The sequence below is a fragment of the Halichoerus grypus genome, chromosome 6 (genome assembly GCF_964656455.1).
Source record: "Halichoerus grypus chromosome 6, mHalGry1.hap1.1, whole genome shotgun sequence".
Classification (NCBI taxonomy): Eukaryota; Metazoa; Chordata; class Mammalia; order Carnivora; family Phocidae; genus Halichoerus; species Halichoerus grypus.
The window spans coordinates 4125293-4150195 of record NC_135717.1 but is presented as its reverse complement, the minus strand read 5'-3'; the positions used below and the strand labels follow the sequence as shown (position 1 = coordinate 4150195).

Genomic DNA, 24903 nt, shown 5'->3' with positions numbered 1-24903 from the left:
TTTGGAGATCTGGTTCTGCATTTTAGATACTTGGCTCTGATGGCCGTTGGAGCTGGGGAAGGCACCACCCAGAGAGATCTCAATCCTGATGGGAGGAATACTGTATTGGTTGCCTGGGTGTTCTCATCACTCGTGATACTTGCTTTATTCAGTCTCATGAAGATGCCAACTCCTCAAAGAACTCTTGTCTGACTTAGCTCCTCCCCCTCTTCTTTGCTGTCTTTATGTGTGCACAAGCCCACATGTGTGTGCACTATTATACTTAACTCCACTGTGTTCCGTGTGGGTTGCTCACTTATCTGACTTCCTCAAGAGACTGTGTGCACCCTTACCCTGGGAAAAACAGAAGTTCTTGGATTTCCTTAGTTAAAGGAAGGAAAAGCCCTGATTTTGCTGAGTTTTAAGTTTGCCCAGTTTTATTAATTCTCAAGGGTTCCAGCATCAGCCTTGTGGTCTTTTTTCCTGTCTTAAAATAAGTCTCTTGCTGGACTAAGTTGGTGTCCATGTGTCATTTGGACCTGGAGGTGGGGAAGAAACGGTGACCTTGACAACTGAGAGACATGCATGGTCTGAATGCACATGGCCCTGTGGCTCCTGGAGTTTGCTAAGCATTTGTGAAGTGTCAGGTACCCGGGCCTCATCTTTGGATTTAAGGGGTTTGGGGACTAACAGCCCCACCATTTTTGGAGTGCCTGAGATGGCAAGGCAGAGCACTTGAATTTCAGAGATTCTGTTTGAATCGGCCACAGCCTCATGCCCCATATCTAGGTCAGCAACTTCTCTACCCTGAAGAGTGGATCTAGAAGTTTCACTGGAGGAATCATTTAAAAATAAGTGAGCAGTTTCTGCTATGTTCCACTGCCTAGACAAGACTGGAAGTCCAGCAGGTAAGATGCAGGGTGCACAGAGAGCCAAGCAACTTCGTAGTAGGCCTGGAGGGGTGGTGAGCAAGGAGGACAAAGCCTGGTGACTTGGGGGACTCTTGGCCTCATCTTTTCTTGGGTTCTTTACCAGCAGCAGGAAGCTCAGCTGTGCATATAAGAGGTGATGACTGGGGCATGTGTTCGCTGGTCTTTGAGGAAGCTGTTTAATGAAGAACTCTCAGCTCTCTGATGAAGCCAAGCTTAATCTCTGCCTTGCCCATAAGACAGTATTTAAGCAGCAGAAAGTGGGTGAAGGGAAGCTGTGGAGTGTGTTCTTTATATTGCAAGGCTGAGACCTCAGTGAATAGTCCGAACACCTTGATGCATCTTGAGACTAAAGGGGCAGCATAAAAGTTAACCAGAAATCTCTCTTTTGCCATGAAGAACCCAGACCCACAGCAGTCCTTAATGACTGCATCCCTGTGCTGATTGGATCTGATAGCTGGGATATGCTTGTGCTGGGTGTTTTGAAGTTGCATGCAGAGTGTACTCTGCCTTCCAAAATGGTCCTTAGGACCTTCTCATTAACCTCACTTTGAAGAATGTAATTATCTTTGTGTTAGAAATGTATCAAGAGGGGCGCCTGGGTGGCTCAGTCGTTAAGCGTCTGCCTTCGGCTCAGGTCACGATCCCAGAGTCCTGGGATCGAGTCCCACATCGGGCTCCCTGCTCCGCGGGAAGCTTGCTTCTCCCTCTGCCGCTCCCTGCCACTCTGCCTGCTTGTGATTCCTCTCTCTCTCTCTCTGTGTCAAATAAATAAATAAAATCTTTAAAAAAAAAAAAAAAAAAAAAAAAAAAGAAATGTATCAAGAACGTTTCTTCTGCCTAGTGTTGCTTAAGCATCTGTTGAGTCTAAGAACAAAGCCTAGCTGTGCTTGAGAGAAATTCACAGTTTACAAGAGAAGGGTACATTTTAAAGAAACAACACAGAAAGCTCCAAATGTTAAATTTACCCAGATTGCTATTCTCCTGCGTTATTTTAATTGTGGGTTTCAGTGTCTAGCTAGTTAGTCTCTTCAAAAGACATTTCCGTTTTATTCTCTGGGACTCCTCGGCCCTTCATTGAGAGACACCGTGGCTGAAAATCCACCCCTGGATTTGCCAGAGAACTGCTGTGATTTTGGAAGTGAGTGGTGGCGTCCTCTGACGTCTTGCTCACCACTGACTCCATTTGGCCAGGCCATCTTGCTGTTACAGACTGTCTCACTTAGAAAATGGGTTCTTTCTTATGAAGAAGGTCCCATGAATTAATAACTGCATCACCAGGAATGCTAAAAAAGCGGTCTAAATGCCGTGCATTGTTGTCAAGCTGTTCTTCCTGGTGGGTGGCTAGGTTAGTATTGTTTGAAAGGTTAGGATCCAGATATCAGCTCATCTATTCTCCAGCTGTTGTTTATCCTCCCTTTTCCCAGAATAGTCAGGCACAGTCTTTTAAAAACAGGTTTGCGGCTGCTTTACATTTTGGTATGTAATAATTAAGTCACTACTGATTTAGCCTCTGTTCACTGGCAAGGAATGTAGGTATGGGACCAAAAAACATCGCATCCCTTGGAAGCAGTGGTGTGTAATATCGAATTTCTAATCGGCTCATCTCTACCCCTACCCACCTCATTCCACTGATTGAAGCCTGTTTACAACATCCACCAAAGGGTTGTTCAGGTTCTCAGCTCCCCAAGCAGTCTGCTTCATTTCTCTGTCTTTTTAAATGTTACTTATTTTTTAATTAGGTAGTACATTTATATAGTATAAGATTCAAAAGATGAAAAAAGCCTGCAGTAAGAAGTCTCACCCCTGTCTTCCAGCCACTGGGACAATCAGCACTACCAATTTCTTAGGTAACCTTTCAGGTTGACTTTATAGGTCACTGTATTCTCCCCACCCCCTCCCCGCCCCCACTACCACCACCTTTGTTCTGTAGAATTGATAGCATCTATACTGTACATACTATTCTGTGCCTTGTTGAGTCATCTCAGCAGAATATGTTAGAGAAAGTTCAATAATAAGTGGCAAATACACCAATGGGAGTGTTTCTAGAATTGACATCAGGACATAATCTAGTATGTCTCCTGGTGACCCCTAACCTGGCCACTCTCAAATGCTAAACATTGATACCCAAGCTCACTGCCAGACATCGCCAGTGGTGTCCCACGGATGGACAAGCCAGACCTTTTCTTTTTTTAAAGATTTTATTTATTTGTTAAAGAGAGAAAAAGCACAAGCAGTGGGAGTGGCAGGCAGAGGGAGAAGCAGGCTCCCCGCCGAGCAGGGAGCCCGATGCGGGACTCGATCCCAGGACCGTGGGATCATGACCTGAGCCGAAGGCAGACGCTTAACTGACTGAGCCACCCAGGCATCCCAAGCCAGACCTTTTCCACTGTTGCCAAGCTCCATCTATATCTTGGGTTGCACGAACCAGAAACCAAGAAATCATCCTTGACGCCTTCTTGAGTTTCTCTCTAATCAGTGAACTTTCCTTCCTGCCCTCACCTACCTCCCTGGTCTGTGCCTTCTCAGTCTCTGTACTGGGTGACTTTACAGTTTCCTGACTGTCTTTGGCGTGTCCATTCTTTCTTCCCTCCAGGCTGTTGTCCACACACAGTGATCTTTTAAACCACATACCTAATCATGGTGTTTCCATGCTTAACACCTCTGGACGCCTTCCTGGCACTCTTAAGACAAAGGCCAGACTGATGGTCGCATCCACATGGCCTGATCCCTGCAGGCTTCACCAGGCCTGTTTTCAGTCTCTGCAGTCCAGCATAGGAACCAGCTTCATCTGCCAGAGTATTCTCTTTCTTTTCCTCTGTCTGGAATGCTATTCTCCTTTCACTATCTTTGACTCATCTTTCAGAACTCAGACTCCACTTCTCAAGCCTTCACTGTTCCCCTCCCGAGACTAGATCAGGTTCCCAGTTAAAGCTGACAACACCCAACTTTTCCTTCATTGTACTTATTAAGGTTGTAATTTCCACTTAATGGAAATTTAACTGGGTTAATGTTTCTTTAAATTCTTTTTTTTTTTTTTAAGATTTTATTTATTTATTTGACAGAGGCACAGCGAGAGAGGGAACACAAGCAGGGGGAGTGGGAGAGGGAGAAGGAGGCTTCCCGCCGAGCAGGGAAGTGCCACCTGTGCCACCCAGGCGCCCCTCTTTAAATTCTTGTTATAGGTGTGAAATAGTTCCTGACACATACAAATTTTGTAAAGTAGGAAAGCTTCTAAAATAAAAAGTAATTTTTTTAAATTCATGTTTATAGGGGCACCTGGGTGGCACAGTTGGTTGAGTGTCCGACCCTTGGTTTCAGCTCAGGTCCTGATCTCAGGGTCATGAGATCAAGTCCCATGTCAGGCTTGGCACGGAGTCTGCTTGAGTTTCTCTCTCCTTCTCCCTGTGCTCCTCCTGCTCATGTACTCTCTCTCTCTCTCTCTCTCTCTCTCTCTCTCAAATATATAAGTAAATAAATCTTTTTTAAAAATTATGTTTATAAATGGGGTTAGGTTGTGGAGGTTGATATCTGTGTTTATGAGTAAGGGATGACTTAGGGGGTTGTCTCTCATAAGGACCCCTAGTAATCCTAATCTAGACCATTCTTCAGTTCAACAGATGTAATCTATGCCTGACCAACAATGGAACACTGGGCATGGGGATTACAGAAATTAACGAGATCCAAACAGACCCTGCCCTCAAGCGGCTTACTGTATTTCATTTTTAAAAACCCAAGATCAGGGGCGCCTGGGTAGCTCACTCGGTTAAGTGTCTGTCTTTGGCTTGGATCTCAGGGATCTCAGGGTCCTAGGATCGAGCCCCACATCGGGCTCTCTGCTCAGTAGGGAGTTTGCTTCTCCCTATCTCTCTCCCTCTGTGCGCATTCTCTCTCTCTCTCAAATGGATAAATAAAATCTTTAAAAAAGAAAAACTCAAGATCACATAAGTCTGTCTTTTGTGTTTTGTGGGTTTTTTTCAGGTGGCTCCTGGCATTTTAGAAGGCCTTTTACCAATTGGGTGATGGGGGCAACACTTTTTTTTCTGCTCTAAGGAGAAGAAAGTTTCCCCATGCTTGCTTCTCATGATTCTTATCTTTTCTCTTGAGAGATGTCTTTAGAAATATCCCTGCTAAAAGGGAGAGCCATCATCAGAAAAAACTCAAGCCACATGAAGCTTGTTTTGCATTTCCTGTTGTTGAACAAACTTGTATGGTGTCTCCTCACCAGGAACTGTCTTTGTGTCTCTCCTCTATCCCCAGGAAACCTGTAGGAAGTGTCAGGGACTCTGGAAAGAGCACAATGGCCTCACTTGTGAAGAGCTGGCTGAGAAAGATGACATCAAGTACCGAACCTCCATGTGAGTAACCTCATTCAGGGGCTTGCGACTGGTTCTTAGCTCCCCCGTTAGCCGGCCCTTTGGCCTGGGAGGGCAGTGAGTGTTGTGGGAAGGACAAGTGCTCGGGCCACCCCGGTCTAGAGTAACCTCAGGAAGTGACCCTAACCCCCTCTGTTGGCTGGTCTCTTCAGCTTCATGGAGCTGGTCCTGGAGTCTGGTGTAATACGGTCAGTGCCAGAACATGCGGATTCAGTACATATTAGTCCTCTTCTGCTCGTGATCTGAACGAATAAGCAGATCACACATTTTAACTAGATTAGATTGCACGAATATTGCTTATACCCATGCTTCCCATAGGATACTGGTGGCCTGAGACATTAAGCAGCATTATAGCCTCCAGAATGCAGAATAATGCAGTCAGTAATAATAAGCACCATTACTGTTTAGCACTCCCTGTGTGGCTGAGCACTTTACAAATATTAACTCATTAAATACATTGGCTTAAATAATACAGAAGCCCATTTCTTTCTCCTGTAATAGCCCAGCCTTACCAGGCAGATCTTTCCCATGAGGTCATTCAGAGACCAGGTTCCTTTATCACATTGCTTCACCATTCCCTAAGGTGGTGTTCTCATCTACATTATGGTGACTGGGTTGTAGCCACATTTACACTCCAGCCCATAGAAAAGGAGAAAGAGAAAAGCTGCCAGCCAGGCAGCTTTTTAAGTTGTAAGGTGTGTGTGTGTTTGTGTCTGTGTCTGTCTTCTACCCTGTTGGTCTAGACTGAGTGTGGCCACAACCTAGCTTCAAGGCAGACACCATATGTAATCTCTAGCCGGGTGATTTTATGTCCAGCTTAAATTCAAAGGGTGAGGAGTAGGTTTCATTACTAAGAGAATGAAGTGGGAAATGACTATTAGGGGCAGTTAACAGTCTTCCAGTGTCCACCACAGGTAGGTAATATTATCCTCATTTTACAAAACGATACAACAGGCAGAGCCCAAGAAACTTGCACGTGATCCTGCAGGTAGTAAGTGGCATAGCAGGATTTTAAATCTAAGCAAATGGTTTCCTAACTGTTCTTTACCACAAATTTGGTAGGCAGACTAATGACCCCCAAAGATGTCCCTGCCCTAATCTCTGGAACCTGTGAGCCTGTTACCTTATTATGGCCAAAGGGACTTGAAGTGATGTGATTAAGGTTATGGACCTTGAGGTGGGGAGATGATCCTGGTTTATCCAGGTGAGCCCAGTCTATAATCACATGACTCCTTAAAAGCAGAGAGCCTTTCTCTGGTCAGATAGAGGTATAGTGATGGACAGACCCTGTTGCTGGCTTTGGAGATGGAGGAAGAAGGCCTTGAGCCAAGGAATGTGGCCATTTCTAGAAACAGGGGGCAACCTTCAGTTGGCAGCCAGTAAGAAAACAGGGGTCTCAGTCCCACAGCCCCAAAGAATTCTGCTGACAGCCCACAAGAGTAGCAAATAGATTCTCTCCCAGAGTAGGTGACATAGCCCAGTGACAGCTTGATTTTTGTCTGAGGAGACCTGTGCTGGACTTCTGAGCTACAGATCTGTAAAAGAATGCATTTGTATTACGTTAAGCTAATAAAATTGTGGTCTGTTACAGCAGCAGTAGAAAACTAACACACATATGGGGGCCATAAGTGGGGTGCTGCTATAACAAATACCTAGAAATGTGGAAGTATGTTTGGAATTGGGCAATGGGTAGAGCCTGAAGCAATTTTGAAAAGCATGGTAGAAGAAAGCCTAGATTGCCGTGAACTAGTAGAAATAGGGATTTTAGAAACCTCCCCCTTGAGGACTCAGAAGCAAGTGAGGAGCATTATGGGCAAAGCCAAAATTGCCTTGGAGAATACCTGGATCCCCACAAACGGACTGCTCGTGGAGCTGTGGCTGTAAAGGTCTGCTGATGAGGACTCAGAAGTAAGCGCAGAGCGTGTTCTCGTTTCGGTGGCAGGAAGCTTAGCTGGTTCGTCTGCAGTCGTGCAGAAAGCAGAAGGTGTAGATGTAGATGATGGGTCTGGACATGTAGCTGAGGATGAACATGAAGTTTATGGCAACAGTCGATGACATACGTAGTTATCACACATGCCACTCCAACTAGAAAAGCTGAGGAAACTTGTGGGCTGAGCGGTGGCGAGAGGAAAGTGTGAGCGGAAGGAGAGATTGAGGGGCAGGAACAGGATTTGGTTGTTTCTGAAACTCCCATCCTGCCCAGGTGACAGAAGACCCCAAAATTAAGACGTTAGCTGTCAGGAAAAGCATGCTCCTAGAGAGAAGATCAGGATGTGTTCCAGATGTCAAAGTCTTCAGTCACGTAAAGGCTCTCAGGAGGTCAAGGGGGAGCCCTTCAGATCCCTTCAGTCAGACCGAGAGAGCCTCTAGGAAGCTCAGGCATCACCCCTCAGCCATCTCAGCAGAAACCCGAAGTAGAGATGGGCTTGTCTAGGAGCCAGCTGTGGGTGAGAGTGCTCGTATCAGCAGAAACACTGTCAGCTTGGACTGAAAGACGCAGAGTGTGGAAGGAACAAGTCCACCAGATGCCCAGAGTTCTAGAGAAACGAAGCAGGTTGACTAAAATCTACTCTGCTGCAAACACACTACCTTTCTTGAGAAAAGGAAGGCTTACTCAGTAGTGCCATGACCACAGAGGGTTCTCAGATCTGAAATATAAGGGAGTTTGCCCAGCTGGATTTCTAAATTGATGATAAGTGATGACTCCTTTTTTTCCTTCCATTTTCTCCCTTTTTGGAAAGGAAGTTGTCCCAGAATGGGTCATATCCAGAGTCTTCACCTGTACTTGATTTAGATGGTGAGATTTGGGACTCCGAGCGACACCATGGTATTTGAGACCTTTGGGGTCCTGGGTTGAGGTGACTGTAGGGGTGTAGGGTGGATACGAATCTGGAGGCCGGAGGGCAGAGGTCCTAATCCCCAGAACCTGTGAATATCTTTACCTGACATGGCAAAGGGACCTTGTAGATGTGATTAAGTTTATGGCAACAGTCGATGACATACGTAGTTATCACACATGCCACTCCAACTAGAAAAGTCTAGCGTTGCTTCTTCAAATCTAGGCTTACCCCTATCAGCCAGCCTTTATAATTTAGAGCAGCTACCAGCTGCCCAGTGGCATGGCCTTAAAGTGATGGACATGTCCAAAATTACTTTCTTCAAAGTAGTCATCTCGTCAGGCAGTATACTTAGTCCAGCACTTGAGCTATTGCCAAGAACACTCTAAATTTCTCAACTGGAGTTGTCTTTCAGCCAGTTTATGAACCATCTCCCCAAAAAATTTGCTCTTGTTACTGTGGACACGTTACGTCTGGTTTGGATTGGGAGAAGCGGAGGTTTTCTGTTGTTGCCGCCTGAGCCTTTGTTCTGCCCCTAAGAATGATGTCTTACTGATAAAGTCAGTACAGATTGAGTAATCACTATGGATAGCTGTAGTTAAGAAATTTGAAGAAATTTCTTAGTCATTCTGTGCCTCAGTTTCTTCATCTGTTAAGTACAGAGCATATTTGTATCTATGTTATGGAGGTGAAATTACCAACATACTTAAAAGTGGTGAGAGCAGGGGGCACCTGTTCATTAAGCGTCTGCCTTCGGCTCGGGTCATGGTCCCGGGGTCCTGGGATCGAGCCCCACATCAGGCTCCCTGCTCAGCGGGAAGCCTGCTTCTCCCTCTCCCACTCCCCCTGCTTGTGTTCTCTCTCTCGCTGTGTCTCTCTGTGTCAAATAAATAAATAAAATCTTAAAAAAAAAGTGAGAACAAATACTCTTGGAGCTGTAGGATCTAGGTTGGTTATGTAGGGGAAGGCAGTGAACCTTCCTGTTTGAACACAAGGTCAGGAGACACAGCTGCAGCCCAGGCTTCTCTTCCTGTCTTGCCCAGAAACACATCCTGTAGGGCTGTTTGTTTCCTGCCTAGTTTAGAATCTAGTTCCCAAATCACTCTTCTCCCAAAAGAATCAACTGATTTCTCATCCCGTTTTGCACTTTCGTGTTACTGGATAGGTGGTCACCACAGTCTATAAAAGCAGTCTTTTTTTGGTACAGAGTTATTCTGGCCCTACCTAGTACTAGTCTTATGAGTGCAGAAATGAGGACTTGAGTGGATATTCATGCAGCGTTGAACAGCTATATGAACTTTAGAGCAATGTTCAGTGGTGGGCACTCTGTGTGTATTCCTCCATTCATCTAGGAGTGCCTTTTCTCCCATCCCATATCCATTATTACTTTGGTGACTGACAGCTTGGTGGAACAGAGCAAGCAAATAAATGCACCCTCTTCCCAAGCCTTCAGGAAAGGACTCCGTAACCCTGGATCTTTTTTTTTTTTTAAGTAGGCTCCACGCCCAATGCAGGGCTCAAACTCATGACCATGAAATCAAGACCTGAGCCAAGAGTAAGAATTGGACACTTCACTGACTGAGCCACCCAAGTGCCCCAACCTTGGTTCTTTTCATCCACTTCTCTCCCACACTATAGCCATCGCAGCTACCCAGGGAAAAAGTCAGCCAGCCCCAGGCCCCCAGAGCATGACAGCTTAAAGCCACACATCAGTCTTTTTTTTTTTTTTTTTAAGATTTTATTTATTTATTTGACAGAGCGATAGAGACACAGCACAAGTAGGCAGAGTGGCAGGGAGAGGGAGAAGCAGGCTCTCTGCTGAGCAGGGAGCCGGACGTGGGGCTCAATCCCAGGACCCCAGGATCGTGACCTGAGCCGAAGGCAGCCGCTTAACCGACTGAGCCACCCAGGCGCCCCCACACATCAGTCTTGAAGGTGCTCTTACACGGAAAGTTTGTGCTGTAGAAAATTGCAGTAGTCTCTTGGCCTCAGGTTTTCATCTTGGAAACTTTTGCATCAGAACCTTGTAAGTCTTAACAGGGAGCATTGAGAAGTGTCTTCACAGTTGCTGAGTAACCGAAATCATGAACATGTGTGCTATATTACTAAGTTGACAATAACAAATTCACTTTATTTAAACTTTGTCTCCTTGACGATGTTTCCTATTCAGCAAAACTTAGAACTCATTTATTCTTCTGTAACTTGAACTGAGTTTAAATTCTTTTCAAGTCAGAGCCTTCCTGCATTTTGGACCATTCAAAAATTAGACCTAAATGAATACCAGCCAATTTCCTAGTTCATTTTTCTATTTTTAAGCACATAATCTAGCTTCTAAGGAGCAAACTATGACAGTCTTCTAAATATCAGTAATTAAAAACACTTGCGTGACCCTAGACTCACCTGGCTTCCCTTACTTAGCAGAAACCCTGGGAGCCGTGGGAGGAAGAAGGCTGTTTCTCAGTGTGAGGAGAGAGCCTGCAGGTCAGAACTCATCCCCAGGGGCGCCTGGGTGGCTCGGTCGTTAAGCGTCTGCCTTCGGCCAGGTCATGATCCAGGGGTCTTGGGATCGAGCCCCGCATCGGGCTCCCTGCTCCGCGGGAAGCGTGCTTCTCCCTCTCCCACTCCCCCTGCTTGCGTTCCCTCCCTCACTGTGTCTCTCTCTCTCAAATAAATAAATAAAATCCAAAAAAAAAAACAAAACCAAAACAACTCATCCCCAGACTGTTGAGTCTTTACAGGGAAGCACATCCCGGGCCACCACTCTGGGTTCCCACTTGGAAGGAAGAGAAATGCTCAGAGCACTGGGTTAAGTCCCAGTTTCAGGGCTTCTCCACCATTGGGGTCATTCCTGCTTTCCCTAGTCTCCATAGGCATGCTTTTTGACACCTTCGAGGAACTCAACTTAGTAGAGGAAGACAGACACACAAACAGTTATAGTCCAGGGTAGCGAGGGTAATTTTAGAGTTAGGAACAGGGCACTACAGAAGAAACTAATTCAGCAGTGCCAGCTCTTGGTAAAGAGCCAAGATGTGTCATTTTGGCTCTAGTCACCTGCCCCTCCATATCAGTTAAAGTGCTTCTGGAAACAAGTAGCTTTCCTACAAACTTCCCATTAGCCAGGGCCGACTCCCCCCTCAAGGGCATGCCGATACCCTCAATAAAAGGGAGTGTGGGAATGTGGGATTTTGACATGGAGGTGAGCACTGCCAACAGGAAGAAGGTATAAACTGACTGTTGGATTGTCCCCAACTGTGTCTCCCCACCCCACACTAAGTATTTAAAATCCAAGGTGGGCGGGCACATGGGTGGCTTAGTTAAGCTTCCAACTCTTGATTTCAGCTTGGGTCATGATCTCAAGGTCGTGAGATTGAACCCCGTGTCGGGCTCCACACTGGATGTGGAGCCTGCTTGGGATTCTCTCTCTCCCTCTCCCCACCCCTTCCTCTCCCCCCACCTCTTAAAAAAAAAATGGATAAAATCCAAAGTGTGTTCATAACCAAGGTTTAGGCTTACTGGCCCTTTGTTAGCCAGCCTCATATATATAAAACATGTTATTAAGGGACACCCTGAGTTTTTTCTCTCCATTTTAAGCCTACAGGGACTCCTATAACAAACAGAATAATCATTTTCTAAATGGTAGGTGTCACGCACTGTGCCGGGGTACTTTCTATCTTACCTGTAATAATTCTCAAAACATGGTAAAGAAATTGGGTTTTCCTAATGTAAAAATGAGGTAACTGAGTCTCCAAGCAGTTGAGTACCTTACTCGGGGTCCTACAACTAATGAACTAAATGTAGTTCTCGACTCCAAAGCATAGGTTCTTTTCACTCTTCAGATGTCACCAAAAGGGCTAGGCAGTCACCTGTGGGAAGACGTACTTAGTGCCCAGAGTACCTTTCTCTCCTCGTCCTCTTCCCTGCTGTCTCCATTCGTGTGCTCTTTTCTTAGTGAAGAGAAGATGACTGCAGCCCGCATTAGGAAGTGCCACAAGTGTGGGACTGGCCTCATCAAATCCGAAGGCTGCAACCGGATGTCTTGCCGCTGCGGTGCCCAGATGTGCTACCTCTGTCGAGCATCCATCAGCGGGTATGACCATTTCTGCCAGCACCCTCGCTCACCCGGAGCCCCTTGCCAGGAGTGTTCACGATGCTCTCTCTGGACCGACCCCACAGTAAGTGAATGCGTGACTGCCTGTTGCTTTGTAGCGGAGAATACTGGCAAGGTAACTTAGTGAAAGGGATTTTACGTATACATAACACATTGTTACTTAGGAAAATACAGGAAATTACATGGACCAGTAACCACAGGAAAAAATGAAAAAGTAATCAGAAAGCTACTCCTCAGAAAAGCAGCATGCCCAAAAAGTTTATGGGCAGATTATTTAGAATAAAACTTTTTTGCCATCTGAAATAAGTCCCAGAGGACAAGGAAAGATAGTTTTACATATGTTTGTATAAAGCCAACATAATGCTCATACCAAAACATGACAGAGATAACCCCCAAAAAAGAAAAATACAGATCCTTCTAACTTAATATAGGTTTTAAATTCTCTAAATAAAATATCAGCAAATAGAAACTGTGACCAAGTGATTGGGGCACCTGGGTGGCTCAGTTGGTTGAGTGTCTGACTCTTGATTTCAGCTCAGGTCATGATCTCAGGATCATGAGATTGAACCCCGAGTGGGGCTCCATGCTCAGCAAGGAGTCTACTTGGGATTCTCTCTTTCTCTCCCTCCGCCCCTCTCCCCCCTGCTCAATCTCTATCTCTCTCTAAAATAAATAAATAAAATCCAGGGGCTGGCGCCTGGGTGGCTCAGTCATTAAGCGTCTGCCTTCAGCTCGGGTCATGATCCCAGCATCCTGGGATCGAGCCCCGCTTCTGGCTCCCTGCTCAGCGGGGAGACTGCTTCTCCTTCTCCAGCTCCCCCCTGCTTGTGTTCTCTCTCTCGCTGTCTCTCTCAGTCAAATAAATTAAAAAAGTCTTTTAATAAATAAATAATAAAATAAAGTAAAATCTGAAAAAAAGAAGAAAGAAAAGAAAAGCTGTAACAGGGTGCCTGAGTGGCTCGGTTGGGCGGCTGCCTTCGGCTCAGGTCATGATCCTGGAGTCCCTGGATCAAGTCCCACATCGGGCTCCCTGCTCAGCGGGGAGTCTGCTTCTCCCTCTGACCCTCCCCCCTCTCATGTGCTCTCTCTCATTCTCTCTCTCTCAAATAAATAAATAAAATCTTAAAAAAAAAAAAGGCTATAACAAGTGAGATTGTTCCAGAAATGCAGGGATGGTTCAATATTAAGAGCTTTATCAATATAACTCACCATATGATAACTTTAAATGGTAAAAGACGTAATAAAATCAAATATTCTTGATTTTTTTAAAACCCATATTTCAGAACAGTCCTTAGCATGTTTTTAATGGTGAAATACATAGAAGCATTACCAAAAAATCAAAGACTATCACCGCTGTTTCATTTTGGAACTGCTAGTCAGTTCAGTTAGCTAAGAGAATAGAACATAATTGCCAATGTTAATTAGGTATCCACTGTGTTTCAGACACTGTTCTAAGCACTTTTATATGTAATGAAGAAAGGGAAATCTACCATTTTCAGCCTGAGAAAAGACAGAGTAATCAACTTGAAAGCTATTAGAAGCAGTAGAAAGACGTCTAGATACAAAATAAATATAGAGAATGTCATTCACATTATATAGCAATATAAATAATAAAATATTTTAGAAATTAACTTTAACAAGAAATATAAAAAAACAAACTATGTTGAAGGACATCAAGAGATGTGAACATACAGGGGCGCCTGGGTGGCTCAGTCGTTAAGCGTCTGCCTTCGGCTCAGGTCATGATCCCAGGGTTCTGGGATCGAGCCCCGCATCGGGCTCCCTGCTTGGCGGGAAGCCTGCTTCTCCCTCTCCCACTCCCCCTGCTTGTGTTCCCTCTCTCGCTGTGTCTCTCTCTGTCAAATAAATAAAATCTTTAAAAAAAAAAAGAGATGTGAACATACAGAGAAATAATGCTTTGTTCTTAAGTTTTAATATAAACTGTATCAGTTCTTCTTAAAATAATTTTTAAGTTTGAAACTCTCTGTAAGGGTAGCAGTGCAGTATTTGCCAGGATTTGTTCTACCAAAAAGAATGAGCATAAGTGAAAACCCTGCTAACTTGGAGCAAACAAAAGGCCTGAGGAAGGGCACGAAAGCCCCCTGGAGGAGGCCTGGTGACAGCTTTCCCCAAGGACAAGGAAGATGACCTGATCATGGAGAAGCCTCTTGTCCCTCAGAGGGAAGACTTGGTATTGCAGATATATCACTTCAATCTAAAATCTAGACATTTGCTGCAATTCCCGTTGAAATTCAATAGGGCTTTTTTTTTCCCTTGAAAAATTGCCTCTAATTTTGAAAATGAGACTAATTTTTACTAAGCTACACTAATCAAAACCATGTAGGCTAATAACTAGATCAGAGGGACAAAATGGAGACCAGAAACACATTAAATGAGAATTTAATGTCTGATAAAAATACCATTTTTCTTTCAAGTTTTTATTTAAGTAATCTCTACACCCAGCGTGGGTCTGAAATTCATGACCCCAAGATCAAGAGTTCTGTGCTCTTCTGACTGAGCCAGCCAGGTTCCTCTAAAGATACTTAAAATCACTTGGAGAAATGATAGATTCATCCGTTCTTTTATTCTTAACTATTCAGTGTTGCCAGGACTAGTCTAAGCAGAAAAGCGCTGTCATCGTGGAGTTTGCACTCTGAAACAGGTCCTTTGTCTGATTAGTGTTAGGGAGGAGCAATGAGAGGAGGCTGGCACAGGGGAGGGAAGGAGGCTGCCTTCGGATGGAGTGACCTGGGCGGGCTCTTTGGGAGGCAGCATTTGCAGAGAGGCCTGCCTGAGGAGGAGGAGCAAGGCAGGCCAGGAAACCAAACAAATGCAGCCTGTTCAGGGACCAGAAAGAAGGCTGATGTGACTTGCAGGTAGTGAGCTAGGGGAGGCAAGTGAGAAAGGGCGGGCCCAGCCAGGCTGTGAGTTGGTGGTAACGGTGGGAGCTATTGCAGGGCTTACGTAGAGGGGTGACTTAGCCGAATTTAAGATTTCAGTATCACACTGGCTACCATGTGGAGAGAGAAACCTTCAGTAGTTCTTTTGGGACACTGGGCTAACCTTTTGGAAATATTTCAAGAAAGCGAAAGAAAATTACTTGTATCATTCCCTATGAAGGGAAAACCCTTCTTAGTGTTACATCGAGGCCAGACTAAAAATACTTAAATCCTGTTTGGCAAAGAACAGCATAAACAAAGATAAAGGTAAATGAAAAACTGGGGAAATTGTTGTTAACACATATATGATACAGATAAACATTAATATGTAAAGAGTAGTGTGATTCATTAAGAAATGAATAAACATCCCTATATTAATAAGAATCAATTTGGCTGTGAATTACAGAAAGCCCCAAAATAGCAGTGGATTAGACAAGATAGAATTTTATTTTTCCTCACATGGTAAGTACAGCATTGAACAGCCCAGCCTGTTCAGATGTGTGAGCATCTCACATTAGTTTAGTATGGAGCTATAAAAAGTGATGCTAGGGGCACCTGGCTGGCTCAGTCAGTAGAACATGTAACTTGATCTCTGGGTTGTGAGTTCAAGCCCCACGTAGAGTTGGGGGTAGAGTTTACCTTAAAAAAAATTTTTAAGTGATGCTATATATCTGTATTTTAAAACATGGAGGGGTGCCTGGGTGGCTCACTTGGTTAAGCAGTCGACTCTTGATTTTGGCTCAGGTCATGATCTCAGGGTCCTGGGATCGAGCCCCGCGTCGGGCTCCCTGCTCGGCGGGAAGCCTGCTTCTCCCTCTCCCCCTCCCTCTGCTTGCGTTCCCTCTCTTGCTGTGTCTCTCTCTGTCAAATAAATAAATAACATCTTTTTTTTTTTTTTTTAAGATTTTATTTATTTCTTTGAGAGAGAGAGAATGAGAGAGAGCACATGAGAGGGGGGAGGGTCAGAGGGAGAAGCAGACTCCCTGCCGAGCAGGGAGCCCGATGCGGGACTCGATCCAGGGACTCCAGGATCATGACCTGAGCCGAAGGCAGTTGCTTAACCAACTGAGCCACCCAGGCGCCCCCAAATAAAATCTTTAAAAAAAAAATAAAACATGTTCCGTGCCAGCACTTTATAAGCCAAAGCATAGGTCGTTAGTCATCAGACTTTACCCCTGGTTTCGAACATCTCCAATATGCCTAACGAGAGGAGGTGTCAGGTGACAGGCCGTCCCCTGTGTGAGAACCACAGCACACCTCTCCTGGCCTAACCGTAATCCTGGGAGCTCCCAGTTTTGAAAAGCCGTGGGTCCTCAATGGAAACCAGGTGTGTGCGTGTCAGGAACCACCTCCTCACCGGGCAGAAAATTGGGCTGAGGGACCCAGGAATTGCGCTTATTCGGCAGCTCTGCCACCCGCTGAGAGTCTCAGCAAGCCTTCCTCCCTGCCCCCCAGCGCACCCCCAATCACGGAAGGAAAGGGTAGACTTTGTAAACAGACAGGTCATCCTGTGTTGTTGGTTTGGTTCAGGGACGGAGGTCAGCGTGCAGCAGCAGTGCTCGCCAGGGTAGTGCACGCTGCCTTCAGGACAGGCCTTCCCCGGGCCCGGCCGTTCTGTCGACTCACTTCCTCAGTGCTGTGCGGCCAGCATACCCAGGCCTGAGCATCTCTAGGATTTACATGAGGAAATAGGATTCTTTTTCTTGAGCTGCATCTCCTACAAAGTTCTCCCCTCCCCCATCCCGCTCCCCTTCCCACGTTGCCTTCCAGAAACAAAGAGCTGAGTGGAGTTACACACCAGAAGGTGTTCAGCTGCTGGCCTGTCCTGGGTCGGCGCTGTTTTCCTTTCTCTTCCAGCTCATTCTTGTTCCTTCTCCTGCCACCTCCCTTTTCCCTACTACACATGGAATGGGTTAAAAGTTTTTTGTGTTCTGTTACCTTGTTTGGGTGCCGTAGCATGCCACATGCCCCCTTGTTTTCTTGTTGAATTGTCGTCTTCCACCCTGAGAAGGGTTCTGTGTTTGCTCAAAATAAAGTTCAAAAGGAAGGTCAGGCAAATACAAATCCCTCCGATTTCCTCAGGCAGCCACAGCCAGAGATTTGGTTCCATTTGTCCCATTCCCATCAAATCTGGGATCAGCCCTGTTTCCTTGATTCTCACCAGGAGACTGATTGGATTCCAAGCCAGCATCTGTTGGGGCTTCTGAGAACACAAAGCCATTCAGAAGTTCAGGGAAACAAAGCATGCCCTGTCATCCAAGCCTCTTCTCTGGCTTAATTAACCAGCAAGGCCAGGAAGAATCTCTTCGTCCCTTCGTGGTTTGGAAAGAAGTTGAGTTTTATCCCTTAATGACTAGAGATTGCCTGGGAACCCAAACAAACTCCGTATGAGAACTAAAATGATGAATGTAACTCGCCTTCTCTGTTAATTATCAAAATGAAGCCAAAAACATTCAACCACAAGTCTTAAAAAACAAGATATCTTTTTAAAAGGAAGGGAAAAAAAGAAGCAAACCACAGTTTTCTGATTGGGGAGCAAAATGCAAAGCCACATGTTGACACATAAGTGAGCAGACGTTATTTTGCAGCGGGGGAGGTATCCTGGTGCTTGACTGGATCCAAATCCACTGCAGCCGAATGAGTGGCAGGGGCTAGTAAGGCCTAGCTCATCGTTAGACGCTGTGGTCGAAAGAGCAGTCACCTGGCGGTCCAGATTCAAGAAGTGGGGCAGAATTCTTAACAGAAGTTTTCTTCCTTAAATACAAAACAAAGTCAGTGTTTATCTTGGGTGTTGGTTACCAGAAACTGCACAGAATTATTTTCCACAACTTCTTTGATTTTTGAATATAAAAGATTGTTTGATTCAAATAAAACCCTAGGGCTTTTACAACCAGTTTACAATTTGATACCATTACCACTTAGCCATTTGGTCAGGAGACTTATTTTCCCAAGCCTACATTGAATTGAACCTGATATTGACCTGTGCTAATATTTTTAATTCTGTAATAATTCTCTAAGGCAGATGTGTCATCCCACTTCTACAAAAACTGTGGTCCATAAGCGTAGCAGGGGCTCCAGCCGAGGCTGTTTCTCTCGGTGTCTTTAAGCCACCCGCCTGCCTTCTCCCATCTGTGGCTCCAGCACCACCCAGACTAGCCCAGTGCCCAGCATCTCCCTGCAGGGGCCAGTGTACAGATAATACCACACAACTCTGAGACCCGTGTTTAAGTGGCCAGGGAAAGGAGGGACTGTTGCAGGAATGGAGGGGAGAAGAGCATTTCAGAGTGGACCCAGGAGAGGCAGAAGGCCCATGGGAAAAGTAGACCAAAGGTGAAGTCATTAACTGGATCTTGGCTATAGCATTGTTTCCTTAACTTTTTTTTTTTTTTTTTTTTTTTTTTTTTTTACATAAGCTCTATGCCAGGGCACTTGGATGGCTCAGTCAGTTAAGTGTCTGCCTTCAGCTCAGGTCATGATGCCAGGGTCCTGGGATCGAGCCCTGTTATCAGGCTCCCTGCTCAGCAGGAAGCCTGCTTCTCTCCCTCTGCCTTCTGCTTTGCCTACTTGTGCATGCACTCTCTCTGTCAAATAAATAAAATCTTAAAAAAAAAAAAAAAAATGATAATAAGCTCTTTGCCCCATGTGAGGCTTGGACTCCCGACCCTGAGATCAGGAGTCACGTGCTCTACCGACTGAACCAGTCAGGCACCCCTCTCCTTAACTTTTTAAATGTATCTTTTACAAAAGAAACTAAGATGGTGATGTGAGCCCCCTTGTTGTTCCATCGACCCAGCTTCCTCAGCATCTTATTTCTGGTCACTTTTAAATATCTTCCTTTCTGTTACAACATGGGGGCAGGACCACTTTCCTGATCCACAGATGAGGAAAACGAGATTCAGGTCACTTGGTAAAAGTGGGATGCAAGCCCAGGTCTTGGACCAGATGTCAGCTCTTTTTACTCCGGAAGTCTCCACACCCTGGAGGTCACAAATTTGGCAGCTCACCAAGTAGGTGCCCACTAGGGTCCCTGAGCCCAGTGAACCAGCTGGGGCTCCATAGAGGGGTAAGACCATTGCTGGACCCTTTCCCCATTGAGCAAGTTGCCGATGTTAGAAGGGGGGGCTGGATCTCCAAATCTTGACAGTGTCCTTGATCAGGTTTAGGTGTCACTGAGGACTTTACCAAGGAGGGTGGGAACATGTAGATATGTGTTGTCTTCGACAAATGCCAGCAGACCCAGGCCGAGCACTTGACCCTGACAGGAGTCAAAACATGGCCATATTCCATGCTGCCTCCAGGTCCCCGTGGGGGAGCTCCAGATGGAAAGGCGTTTGGGTGCTGGGTCTCTGTGACCTGAGGAGATGGCTCCAGAGGCCAGCCAAGAGCCCGGCTGTCTTTGCTCCTCCCCAGCACATTGTCCAGCCCCCCACTGGGCCATTCCAGACCCCAGCTGCACAGCATGTGCCACTTGGGGCTGTACCTCACCCTCCTCCCCCCAATTTCCTGTTGCAGGGGGACAGCTGGAGCTGGGGGTTAGGGTCTGGTGTTGCTCGGCGATCTGCAGCCGATCTGGGAATAATTTGAAACTAAATCCTCAGCCCTTTGGAAGCCTTTTATGAAATCATTGCAAGTTTATTAACAACAGCTGTGGCCACACATGACCTGGATCCCAGCCCCAGCCCCACCCCCAAAATCGCAGGAGGGAAGCAGCAGTTGACTTGGAATCCCCAGTCACCTTTTTAAGGGGGGGAAAGTTAAATGAAGACAAGTCACCCATCCTTCCTCCGTAGTCACCGGAGGCTGGACAGCCGGCAAGCAGGAGGCCAGCCATGGTGATCAGGAATGTTGAAGAAAACGGGCTCAAAGGGACTTTTCAAAGCTTTGGCAAGAGCAGCCTGGGGCCAAGTGCTCACACATCTATTTTAGGGCCCTTCAGCCTGTGCTGGCAGTTAGTGTCTGATTGGCAGAAACCTCCTCTTTCTCGAACCATTGGCAGCTTCTCCATTTCCTCCTGTCCAGACCCTGCTGCTCAGGCGGAGCTGCAAAGCTTCCTTATTGACGGGCAGGTTCCAGAGTGGAGGTTTGGGTTGGTTTTTCTTAATTAAAACCTCTCTGGCGAACTCTACCTCACTTCCTGCCAGCGACTGCCTTGCTGAGTCTGTTTTGGAGAAGCCCAGCCCCTGCCATCGGCTTCGTGCCCTCGCCGTGCTCCCTGCCGCCTCCATGTGAAGCAGGCGTGTCCACGTCCTCCAAGTCAGGCCAACACTTTGTGTCCTGCTGAGCTCAAAGGAATTCAGAGAGAGGAAATAAAACCTTCTTCCTGTTAAGATGCAACCCACTCATTTCTTCCTTTAAAGTATTCTTCCAGATCTGCGGGGCAGTGAGACTCCACACACCATTCTGCTGTATTCCTTTATCCTCGACACTGCATTTGGGGAGCACTGGCCCACGATGGGTACTGCGCATGTTCCCTTCACAGTCCTCATTGCATCTGGTTGTGGTCTGTGGGCTCCATGCCCAGAGTGGCCATGGGTAGTGATAAAAATTGCTTAGGTGGTTCTCTTGCACCCTAGCCTGGTGTTTCATTATACTCAGTCTTTTTTCTTTTTTTTAAGATTTTTTTTATTTATTTGACAGCACAAGTAAGGAGGAGAGGGAGAAGCAGGCTCCCCGCCGAGCTCGGAGCCTGACACGGGGCTCAGTCCCAGGACCCTGGGATCATGACCTGAGCTGAAGGCAGACACTTAACCGACTGAGCCATCCAGGCGCCCCCGTTATACTCAGTCTTTTGAGACCCGCCCGTCCTGGGACATCTTGACCGCTGACTGGTGTCTGCTCTCTCCTGTTTCAGCCTAGTCTTGCTTATATGCACATTCCATGGATCTGTGTGGAAATTTTCACCAAGATTAGGAGGGGCTGGAAAGCAGACAGAGAATGGAAGTCATCCAGGCCTACTGGATCCGTCTTAAAGCCCATGCCAAAGGCCAGATGGAGGAGTGCGGGTGGGGGGACGCATCATCCTCAGTGGCCATTCACTAAGGCCTGTTGGGGTGCCCAGCGCAGTGGCTACCAACAGAACCATCTGTTCCTCCCCAGGGGGGAGGGTGTGAAGGGGAGCTTGGGTCAAGGGTCCGGTTTGGTCTCCAACCCTATAGAGGGCAGAGCAGCTAGAGGGGCCCTGACTGCCCAGGCACCCTAGGGGCTGCCAGCCCACAAGGAGCAGCAGGCTCTGCACTGGTCCCAATTTCACTTCTCACGACTCTGTGATCTTCAGCATGTAACTGCATCTCAGAGCCTGTTTCCTCGCTGGTAGAATCTCTGTTGGCCCCTCATGATTGGGAGAGACACTTAGTGTGCGCATGTGAACTAGAGCAGGACACAGGGAGGTGGGACTTGAGTGTGCAGAGCACAGCCTCCCAGAAGAGAACCTCGGGGGGTTTCTGAGTGAGGTGGGGATACAAACACAACCGATGGGAAGTGGGCCAAAACATTCCCAGGAGTTCTCTCTCGAGAGGAATTACCGGTGACTTTTTTATTTGGGCCGTGTTAAACTTTTTTTTCCCAAATTGCTTTAATGTTATGAGAATCAAAACATTGGTCTTTTGTGGCAGAAAGAGAAAATTCCATGGGACACTGATATGCAAGGAAGTTGGTAGCCTCACGAGAAAGCATGTTAGGCAGGGAAATCTAGAAGTGTGTGTTCCCACTCTGGAGATGGGCTAAGAGCGGCGGCCCAGTCAGGCAAGGGGAGACCCTGCCACTGTGAGCCAGTCAGTCCTTTTGGGCCTCAGTGGTAGAGCCTGGCCCGCGCCTTGGGTTTCTGGCTCAAGAGGTGAGGTTTGTGGGCTCTGGAGCTCCTGACTCCGTCTGGGGGAGAAGGAAAGAGGTGGTGAGAGGGATCTGCTGCTGGCTTTGTCTCAGAGGCCAGTGCCAGGGGAAGCCAGACACTGACGAATGAATCTTTTTTAAGGGATAGTATGTGCACTTCTGGATGAGCTGACCAAGAAAAGAATTCCCTAAAAATTTCCAGGGAAGTGACCCCCTTCTCTGCTGTGTTGGCTCTTTGTCTTCTTGAATGGAGGTGTTTCGATTTGCCCTATTCTCTTGTATTTAGTGGAAAAAGGAGATTCCGGAGTTCTGCCCATCCCAAAGAGAAGGAACCCTCTTGTATTTCAAGGAGGGTAAGATGCACTCGTTCTAGAACAAGGCAGGGCCTCTGACAGTGCTTGGGGCAGGGCGGGCGGAGTTCCAGGGGCCTTGCAGTCCCTGCTGCAGAAGCTTCCAGTTCAGAAACCTGTGGTTTCTGCGGTTAAGAGCTCCAGCCTCGAGAGTGGAAGGCCTGGGTTTAAACCTCACGGTGTCTCCGTTTCCCCATCTGTACTATGGGGATTCATTAATAGGGCCTAACTAGTGGAGGTTGTTATGAAGATCCCGTCTCTGTGAAGTGCTTTTACAACAGGAGCTGGCACATAGTAAGCCCTCAGTAAACATTAATTTCCATTCTTGCTGTCGTTGTGCTTGGCACTTTGTGAAAGAGAGATCATTTGCTTCTCACAGTAAACCTGCTGTGAATGGGCTCCAGGTCAGGTTGTGGAAGGTAACAGGGTCCTCAAGCCCAGCTCTGTGGAGCCCCAGAACTGGAGCTGTTCTCATCGCGCCAGCACCCTGTCCGTTAGGAAGTCAGTGCTGCTTGAAGATAAGACGTGCCGCGGCCGGTCGCTCCATCATGCCTGGATTTCCTGTGGGTGACTCAGCCCCTTCCGGGGGTGCTGGAGGTCAGGTACTTCGGCAACCTGGCCCCTGCACCCGGCTCTCTCATCTGCTTTCCTCCTATTGTTCCCCACTTCCAGCAGCCTAGGTGTGTCCTAGATTTGCAGAGTGGCAAGCCTTTTTCGCAGGTGTCCTGGTTTGCCATGAATGATGACACTTGGGGCACCAAGAATGTTTCCCAAGGGAACTCACCTCCAGAAAGGCCTCGGGAGGCCATCTGTCCCTCAGCCCAAACCCAGAGGGACCAGTCTTCATGTTTTATCTCAAAATCAACCCTAAAGCTTGCCACATTCACTCTTTTTGTTAACATTTATTTAATTATGGTAAAATATGTATAAAATAAGATTTGCCATTTTTAAAGTGTATGATTCAGTCTGCCTTCACTCTTGACTTGAGGAGCTTTAAATGCTTAAGAGAAATTGCTTGGGAAGGAACCCCCGCCCCAGATGAAGTAAGAAATCTTCACCTTAGAGTCTAACATGTTTGGCTAAAAATGTAATTTAAAAATATATTGAAAAGCGTTTTCATTGTTAGTTTCTAAACAGTTCCTGTGACTCCAACCAGTCGGAGGAAGTTGAAATCTGAACCATCTGATCCTTAATCTAGCTGCAACTGACAATTTACTCAGTGGCCCTAATTAATACAGTCAGGAAGCCTGGCACCTGCCCTGTGAAGAAGCCACAGAGGCAAGTGTTGGGGGCATCTCCCAGTCTCTGCCACTTTTTCTTGAAGCTTCTCATCTTTCTAAAATCTTTATTTCTGCTGTTTTCCATGACCTTCCTGCCTTTAAATAGTGAGCGCTCTTTGCAAGTCCTTTACATACTTGAGCTCATTCCAGCCTCACAACAGCCCATTTTACAGATGAGGTATCTTGCGAGACTCAGTCATCCAAGTCGCTTAGTGGAAGGTACCACAGAGCCCTGCTTTCCCACCTGATAGTTTTCTGGATCGCTTTTTCTTTTTTTTTTAAGATTAAAAATCTTTTTTTCCTGGACCTTCCACTGGCACCAAAATGAAGAGGTTTGTCAGGTCCTCCTCTAGATAATTGGTAGAACGTATCTTTACATTCACATGGAGACCTTCACACTGTGCCCACCAAACCGTACTGAGTTATCCGAGCCCTTTGCATCGGTTGGCTTAGTGGTTCCTTCATAGAGGAATCCATTCCCTCCTTTGGAATTTTCACAGAGAGGCTAGATGAGTGGGTCTTGGTTGGGGTTTTTAATGGAGAATTTGCATGTGTTAACCTGGGAGACAGACATGGTGCCCTCGAGGGTTCTTCTTGGCACTTGGCAGCTCTCTCCTCTTCCTCCTGCTTTGCTCAGAACACCTGGCAGGGTGAGGCTGAGAAAGATTTGTGTGTTAAGGATTTCCAAATGTGTTGCAGCACCTGGGTGGCCGAGTCGTTGGGCATCTGCCTTCGGCTCAGGTCATGATCCCAGGGTCCTGGGATCGAGCCCCGCATCGGGCTCCCTGCTCGGCGGGGGGCCTGCTTCTCCCTCTCCCACTACCCCTGTTTGTGTTCCCTCTCTCGCTGTGTCTCTGTCAAATAAATAAAATCTTAAAAAAAAAAAAAAAAAAAGAATTTCCAAATGTCAGGAAGGTTGTGGAAAGAATTTAGAGACCATCGAGTTAGTTTAGTTCCGTCATTTGGTGACTGAGGGTGGGAGAACGTGAGCGAATTTAACAGGGCCTCCTGCTATTGCCCACAGAGCCCACAGCCTCCAGCGGCTCTGTCCTAAGATTTTTTTATCTATCAAACAAAGGGAATATGTTACATAAATATTTACTCATTCCATCAGTATGACTTAGTCTCCTTGTTGATCAGAAGTTTAGCCAGTAAACTTAGAACAGTGTCTAGCACTAGCAGGTGTCCAATACAAGCTGATTAAAAGCTATTCCTGACTCGAGTCCTCGAGGTTCTTCGTAACTGTATGGTGAAATCCCTGACTGCTGTCTTGGCAG

At 46.5% G+C, this 24903-nt stretch overlaps 1 protein-coding gene and 1 long non-coding RNA gene across 5 annotated transcripts in view; one reads left to right on the top strand and one right to left on the bottom strand.

The window, feature by feature from the left end:
- The window catches only part of RNF216 (ring finger protein 216), a 147173-nt gene that overhangs the window by 117593 nt on the left and 4677 nt on the right, over positions 1–24903 (top strand). For all 4 annotated transcript variants that reach the window (XM_078074288.1, XM_078074285.1, XM_078074286.1 and 1 more), the window contains 2 exons: positions 5169–5266; positions 12071–12293. In XM_078074288.1, coding sequence (XP_077930414.1) covers positions 5169–5266; positions 12071–12293 — 321 coding nt within the window. The remainder of the gene's footprint in view (positions 1–5168; positions 5267–12070; positions 12294–24903) is intronic.
- On the bottom strand, positions 5415–17443 carry LOC144382202 (uncharacterized). Its single transcript, XR_013448665.1, has 3 exons — positions 17107–17443; positions 7126–7301; positions 5415–5526 (listed from the first exon to the last, which is right to left on the bottom strand). It is a non-coding gene; the product is annotated as an uncharacterized LOC144382202 (long non-coding RNA).